At 59.9% G+C, this 7510-nt stretch overlaps 1 protein-coding gene across 1 annotated transcript; it reads left to right on the top strand.

Moving 5' to 3' along the window:
* Positions 1 to 310: 310 nt before the first annotated feature.
* On the top strand, positions 311 to 6715 carry SNAI1 (snail family transcriptional repressor 1). The gene is made up of 3 exons (XM_047069358.1): positions 311 to 607; positions 1216 to 1743; positions 5735 to 6715. The coding sequence occupies exons 1-3, from the start codon at positions 526 to 528 to the stop codon at positions 5917 to 5919; spliced, it is 795 nt and encodes a 264-aa protein (XP_046925314.1). The 5' UTR covers positions 311 to 525; the 3' UTR covers positions 5920 to 6715.
* Positions 6716 to 7510: the final 795 nt, after the last annotated feature.

Genomic DNA, 7510 nt, shown 5'->3' with positions numbered 1-7510 from the left:
TTGCGAGGCGCCAGCCTGGCCGAGGATATTTCCGCCCCCTCCCCAAGCCTGAGGCGGAGGCGGTTTCGGAACGTCAGGTGCCCAGACCCGCGGCGGGCGGCGCCAGGGGGCGCCAGAAGCAGACGACCGTGCATCGCTGGGCAGGCGGGCGCGCGGGGTACCGAAGGGGGTCCCGCCTCGCCTGGGGCTCCCTGCGCCCGCCCCCGGCAATCCGCCGCGGGGCGATCGGAGCAGCGCCCGCGGCCGGGCCTCCGAGCGGCCCCCGCCCGGCCCCCAGCGCCACGCGGCGCGAGCCCCGCCAGCCCCGGCGCACCTGCTCGGGGCGTGGCCTCCGGCGAAGGCGCGCCTCGATTGGCGCCGAGGTGACAAAGGGGCGTGGCATCCTTAGACCACGCCCCTCCAGAGGCTGGAGTACTTAAAGGAGTTGGCGGCGCGTCTCCACTCAGAGCGCAGCGGCACGGCCTCGCGGGTGGAGTGCCTCGCGACCCCTGTGCGAACCGGCGACCCCCGGCTGCTTTGGCCACCATGCCGCGCTCTTTCCTCGTCAGGAAGTCCGCCTGCTCCCGCCGGAGGCCCAACTACAGCGAGCTGCACGACTCTTCTCCAGGTGAGTGGACGGGGTGAGGGACCCCAGGGGGCTTCGGGGAGACCGGCGAAGGCTGGCTGGGAGGGAGGAAGGAGGGGGGACTCGGGGGCAAAATCCTGGGCCCAAAATGGAGCCAAGGGGCCGGGCGCGGGGCGGTGTGCGGAGGGGTGTGAGGAGCCCGGGGCAGGTGAATGGACGGTTGGAGGAGGGCTTTCCGAGGGCGGTGGTCTTGCGTGAGTTGTCTGCTCGGCGGCCGACAGGGGAGAAGCGGGGCGGGGCGACTGGGGAAAGGAGGGGGCCGGGGCCTGGCGGGGACGCAGGGGCAGGGCCCCCCCCCCACCCCCCGGCCCCCCTCCGCCCCCGAGTCGGGGCTGGGCGGCGCCCTGCGCGTGAGATCTGGAGGCCGGGGCGGGCGAGCGGGGCGGCCGGGGTGAAGAGGGGCTCCGGGCGGGCAGGACGGGCCGTCGGGGCCGCGATTCTTTCCTCCCTTCAGTAAGTACTGAGCGCCGGCCCCGCGCGCCGCCCCCCCCCCTCCGCCCCCGCCCCCGCCCCCAGCAGGCTACGGTTTGTTGACTGACTGCGCGACCAACCGAATGCCTGACCCTGCCCTTTTCTCCGTCTCCCCCCAGAGTTTACCTTCCAGCAGCCCTACGACCAGGCCCACCTGCTGGCGGCCATCCCGCCTCCCGAGGTCCTCAACCCCACGGCCTCTCTGCCCACGCTCATCTGGGACTCTCTCCTGGCGCCCCAAGCCCAGCCCATCGGCTGGGCCGCCCTTCTGCCCCAGGAGGTCCCCAAGGCTGCGGAGCTGACCTCCCTGTCGGACGACGACAGCGGGAAAGGCTCGCAGCCGCCCAGCCCCCCCTCGCCGGCCCCTTCGTCCTTCTCCTCCACCTCGGCCTCTTCCCTGGAGGCCGAGGGTTACGTTGCCTTCCCAGGCCTGGGCCGGTTGCCCGCGCAGCTGGCCGGGCTCTCCGTGGCCAAGGACTCCCAGACTCGCAAGGCCTTCAGCTGCAAGTACTGCAACAAGGAATACCTCAGCCTGGGCGCCCTCAAGATGCACATCCGCAGCCACACGCTGCCCTGCGTCTGTGGCACCTGCGGGAAGGCCTTCTCCAGGCCCTGGCTGCTGCAGGGCCACGTGCGGACCCACACCGGTGAGTGTCCCTGCGGGCCGCCGCCCTCCCGCCCGCGCCCGCGCCCCCCGCCTCCGCCTGTCGGCCGGCCGGCCGGAGGTCAGGGTGGGGGGCCGGGCCGGCTGCCGCTTTCGGGGTGCGCAAACTTAGGCTCGGGCCTGCTCGCGGCGCTCAGAGACGCCGGGCGGCAACATGCACTATTCGCCGGTCAGCCAGGCAGATGGGCTGGGTGGGTGACTTTGTGAGGCTTCGCAGCCTCCGATCCTTCACCGGATGGGCTGGAGTTGGGGGTCCGGGGAAAGGTGCAACCAACACCTAGCTGTCGGGGCCAGGTGTGAAGGAGCCCACCGCGCCCCGCCCTCCCCACCCCCAACCCCACCCCCTCCCCAGCCAGGCAGGATGTTGTCAGACCCCCCACCTGGCTCAGAATCCTGCTTGGAGAACTTCTTCCAACCTTGCTCTGCTGTGTCCCCCCTCTGGCCTCAGTTTCCTCGTCTGTAAAATGAGCATGAGACCAGCCTGTGGGGGTTCTGCACGGGTTACATGAAAGAAAGCATATGCAGAAAGCACCTGGGCCACCACTCGATAGGTGATAACGAAAATGTTTTTTTTTTAATGTTTGTTTATTTTGAGAGAGCCGGCAGGCCAGTGGGGGAGGGGCAGAGAGAGGGGAGAGAATCCCAAGCAGGCTCCACACGGTCAGCACAGAGCCTGATGCGCGGCTCGAACTCACACATCCGTGAGATCGTGGCCTGAGCTGAAATCAAGAGTTGGGGCGCCCAGCTGACTGAGCCACCCCGGTGCCCCCTGAACAGAAATGTTTTTGGTGTTTGCGCCGCTTCCGTGCTGTGTGAACTTGGGCAAGTGATTGAACCTCTCTGAGCCTCAGGACTCTGACAGCACTTGTTAGGGCGGGTATCAAGATTCAGTGTCTCCTTAATCACTTCATAATAATTTGTTATCATGGTTCTCAGGGCTGCCCTCCCTGCCCCCACCGTGGACTAGATAAACTTAGTCCTATCTTGCGGCCCTGGGAATACCTTTGCCGGCAGAAAACACAGTTCTACCTGTGTTTCAAAAACATGAGACTAAATGTGTAGAAAATTGTGAAATGGAGACTTTTCTATCCTTTAACTCTCTGGAAATGTGGAAAAGGTAGCCGCTGCGTCCTTTCAGAACTTGAAAGGTGGCTGCTCTTTGGGGTGTGACTCTGGGAGAAGGTTCAAGGGTCGTAGCTAGCAGCTTTGGGGTCAGGCTGACGGGTTTGGAGACCTCAGTTCTGGCATTTCCTGGCCCAGTGGCCGACCTCTGAGCCATGAGGGTCAGTGGGGTGGTTTGTTTAGGCCTGGCGTTTTGCAGGCATTATTGATATTATGACTCCCACAAAGTGTCCCGGGCATCCCCCCCCCCCCCCCCCCCCCCGCTTGCAGACGACCCACCTCCCCCCACCCCTGTCTCTCTCACTTCGTGCACACACAGCCCTGATTTTAAAGGGACCTGATGTAAAGGTCCCGCCAACTGCCAGGCCTCTGTCCTGGGCTGAAGAGGGCTCTATTTGGGGGAGTTGAAACCATTGGGGTGCTCCCCTGAGCCCCCCAGCTTCTCCCCCCCTCCCATCCTGACATTATTTTCATGTAAAGGCATGGCTCAGACACAAAAAGCCTGTTGAAATGCACCATCACCATCCTCATTGACTCCCATTGTGTGTCTTAATGGTGGGCCCAGTGGGTGGGGGCTGGGGGAGTGGAGCAGGTGCATGGGCCAGTGGTGCCCAGCACCTGTTCCCGGCCTCAGCTGCTGGCCCGCAGCGTGTCAGGCCCCTTTAATCCGGGGAGTATCGCATGTACAGTGCCCCCCTCGGCGGCCTTTGTCCCCGCCGGCCTGGTGCCGATTTCACACTCGCCAGGATCACCATAAAGACGTCTGCGGGGGTGGGGGATCTGCAAGGGGTGCAGGTCTGTGCCTGCTGCTTGCACACACAGACCCCTCCACCCCATCACATCCTACCAAGGCCTCCCTCCTTTGTTCACGGTTGTGTCTGATCCTACGCAGCATAAAGGTAGCGTTCACTGAGCACTTGCTGTGTGGGAAGGGTATTGCCCAGGGCCTCCTTTACCTGGGTTAATGCAGTAAAATCGACAGCCCCAGGAAGGAGGTGCCGTTGTAACCCCCACCTTACAGATCAGGAAACCGAGGCACAGAAGGAAATCACTTTCCCAAGTCACAGCTCAGAAGGCTGGAGCCAGGGTCGCTTCACTTCTGTCAAGGAGGTGAGAGGGTAGTGGCTCTCCGTGCCCTGGGGAAATAGGACTCCGTGCCCCCTTACCCAGATCTGTGTCCAGTAAGCCCTTAGTTCACCAGGGAGTGTGTGAAGGAGGAAGAACTTCATGTGGACCTTGTTGTGCAGTCATCAGACCTTCCTGGCCTAGTATGCAGAGGGTGCTCAATAGTGACCAAGCCAGTTAACTCAGACATCCCTTCCCTAGTCCTCCTGCTAAGTCCCCCTGCTCCGTGGTGTGGCCTGTTGCCTTGTCTCTCTGCCCCAGGAGACTGAGCCCTTGAGTGGACGGTTCCACAGTCAGCCTCAGGCATCTGACTTTGGACCCCTCCCTCCCGGGGCCCAGCACAGTGCCCCAGGCACCCAGAGGCTGATGGAATTCATTCATTCCCTGCTCTTGAATTCCAACACAGATTTAACCAGTGGGCCATGGCCTAGGGGCATATCGGGCTGAGAGTGGGAGGGTAGAATTTTACTTTGTAGTAAAGAATGTTCAGTTTTATTGGCTGGCACATAGTGGAAGCTTGATAAGTACTTGTTTAATGAGCTACTATTTGGCCTTCTTATTTAGTAGGAAATGCTGCACCCCCAAGAAAACACAATAACATTGTCAGTGTTTTCGGACTGTGTACTATATCGTCTTCGTTGGGGCAGGAATTAGGAAAAATTGGTGAACAGCATTATCTGGTGGTGATTGAGGGGTCAGGCTCCTCTGAGGCTTTAAAAAACAACAGACTTCTCTTTGTATAAACACTTCTTGAGTGAGCACGTACTGTGTACCTAGCTCCGGGAGCAGGACTCTTTTCAGCACGGCCTGGGCCAGGCAGGTGGTACGAGGGGCACAGGTAGAAAGGGGTTCTAAACAAGTCAGGAGGTAAAAGGTTTCTGTCGCCTTGTGGCGGGGTCCCAGGCCCTGGGCTAGAGGCTTGGGGTGAATCCAGGGGAGATCCCTGAATTTCAAGACTTGAGATCACTGACAACGAAGGGAAGGAAAGAACATGGTCGGCAGGCAGCAGCACTGCGATGGGGAAGCAGCTCAGAGAAGTGGCCTAACCTGCTGGGGGGAGGGGTGTGGCCGGGAGCCTTTAAGGTTGACTCCAGCTTTGTCCCCCGATGAAGTGAATCCAATCCAGGCGTGATAATAAGGAGTACCCACTAGAGCCCCCTTACCTGAGAGGCCGTCTGTGTAGTGGTTAAAATCAAGGGCTCTGGAATCAGGGTGCTTGGTTCTTGCTGGGTGACCCTGCATATCCTACGTGGCTTCTCTGTGCCTCAGTTTCACCGTTTCTAAACTGAGGACAGAGGTAGGACTAAATGAGGCGAGAGTCCCTGGCACAAAGTAAGTGTTCAGTAAATTCCGTCACCATCATTGTCATGGTGGGTTGAGCACCCCCGGCCAGCTTGCCATGATGGGGGCTTTACTTACCGTCTCTGGATTACTGACTCCTATAGGTGCGGGGGTGAACAGCTCCATTTTACCGATGAGCAAATGGAGGCTCAGAGAAGCCAGATGACTTGCTCAAGGTCACCCGGTTGGAGGTGGCAGAACTCCCCATCACATCTAGGGCTTTGGGCACCAGACAATAGGGCCTGGCTTTTCTGGGTCATGGGATTCCTTCAGGGTTGGGGTGATCTGGCTTCTAAAGGCCGGGGTGGGGGGACCAGGATTTCAAATAAATGCCGGCTGTTACCCCAAGTGGTTTAGCACTGGACTCTCCCGTTTTCTGTCCTCAGGAGAGAAGCCCTTTTCCTGCTCCCACTGCAGCCGAGCCTTCGCCGACCGCTCCAACCTTCGGGCCCACCTCCAGACCCACTCGGATGTCAAGAAGTATCAGTGCAAGACCTGCTCCCGAACCTTTTCCCGCATGTCCCTGCTGCACAAGCACCAAGAGTCAGGCTGCTCGGGGGGCCCCCGCTGACCCTCAAAGCTCCTCTGCCTCTCCAGACCCTCCCCCGGCCATTGCGGCCTCCATCCTTCCAACTGCCACGGATTTCCCTTCTGAGCTCCCCCTTTTGGCTGCGTTTGCCCCGCAGGACTCTGAGGACCTTTTTCCAGTTCTCTCTGCCCTGGTGCCTCGGTGGGCTCTGAGAGAGGCCTTCCCGTGGACGTTTCTGTGAACGGCTGGTGGGGAGGGTGGCTTGCAGCCAAGTGTTCTGGAGTTGGCCTCTCTGTGTGGGTTTGTGTATCCAAAGGTGTTTGGATACAGCTGCTTTGAGCTCCGGGACAAAAGCAGACAGACTGATAGGAAGCTCCCCCCACTCAGGGGAACCCACTCCTCCCCCACCCGGAACCCTCAGGCCACCCCTCCAGGAGGTGTGACTAACCGCGCAGGTTCACCCCCAGGGCCTGTGGGGGCGGTCACTGACACAAGGACTGGTCTGGACCCCAGGTTGCCCCCGGGCCTGGGCAGCTATTTCAGCCTCCTGTTTGTCATGGTGGCACCTGTTTCATGGGCAATTTAACAACGTCTCAAAAGAGACTGTGAGTAATTGCTGTCACTTGTTGGGGGCCCGAGTGGGGTGCTTCAGCCTGACCGATGTGTCTCCCAGAACTATTTTTGGGGTCTGACAGGTGGGCCTGGGAGGAAGATGTTTACATTTTTAAAGGTACACTGGTATTTATATTGCAAGCAACATTTTGTACTAAGGAAACGTTTTGTATAGTTATATGTACAGTTTATTGATATTCAATAAAGTGGTTAATTTATGTATTAAGAAAGTCTACTTAGTTTTCTAGAGGGGTGGGTGTTTTAAAGGGCCTTCAGGAAGGGAGGAGGGGCCAGGGGTCCTTGGAGCTCGGATATTCCCGACACGGGCTTAAATCCTGTTCTCTTAAACGTCATGTGGCTTTGGACTTCTGACTTTGACTCTCAGGGACTTTATTCGTGCACGTGGGTTTTCCTCTGAGCCTGGGTGTCCTGTCTGATGGGGAGGGTGGGAACACCTGTGGGCCAGTGAGCAGTGGGGGGTGGGGGGGTGGGATGCGCAGGTTCCTTGCACTTTACATGTGACCCTGATCGATTCATCCTTCCATTTTGAGGCGGACCAGGCCCACAGGGTGAGAAGCCAGCTCCCAGGCTGCCGGCTTTGCCCCAGCACTGCAGGTCTGGGGAGGGATTGGCTGCTTCTCCCAGATGAGGGAGTGGAATGCGCTGAGCACGAAGGGGACAGAGGATGTGCTTCCTGTTTCCAAGGGCTCCGGGCCCCACTCTGGCCTCCCTGTCGGACCCACACCTCTGTCTGGCTGCTGGGTACCAAATGGCCTTTGATGCAAGGAAATTGGCTGGCTGGAGCCGAGAGGGTGAGAAGCCAGGCCAAAGGGTAGGGGTCATTCAGCTTCCTGCTCGAGGACAGGACGGGAAGACGGTTAGCTTGCGTCCTAGGCTGGGATAATTCACTCCTGGCTGGTTGTCACGGTGACCTCACCTCTGGGGCCCTCCTGGGGCCAGGAGAAAATGAGTGTCCGTTCTGAGCACAAAAGGTGCTGAAGGTGCCAGTTTCGTGCGGGGA

The sequence above is a fragment of the Lynx rufus genome, unplaced genomic scaffold (genome assembly GCF_022079265.1).
Source record: "Lynx rufus isolate CCGP_SWC_20201006 ecotype Redwood Valley unplaced genomic scaffold, mLynRuf1.p SCAF_8, whole genome shotgun sequence".
Classification (NCBI taxonomy): domain Eukaryota; kingdom Metazoa; phylum Chordata; class Mammalia; order Carnivora; family Felidae; genus Lynx; species Lynx rufus.
Note: the sequence above shows the minus strand (reverse complement) of the source record. Positions and strands in the feature narration are given on the sequence as shown.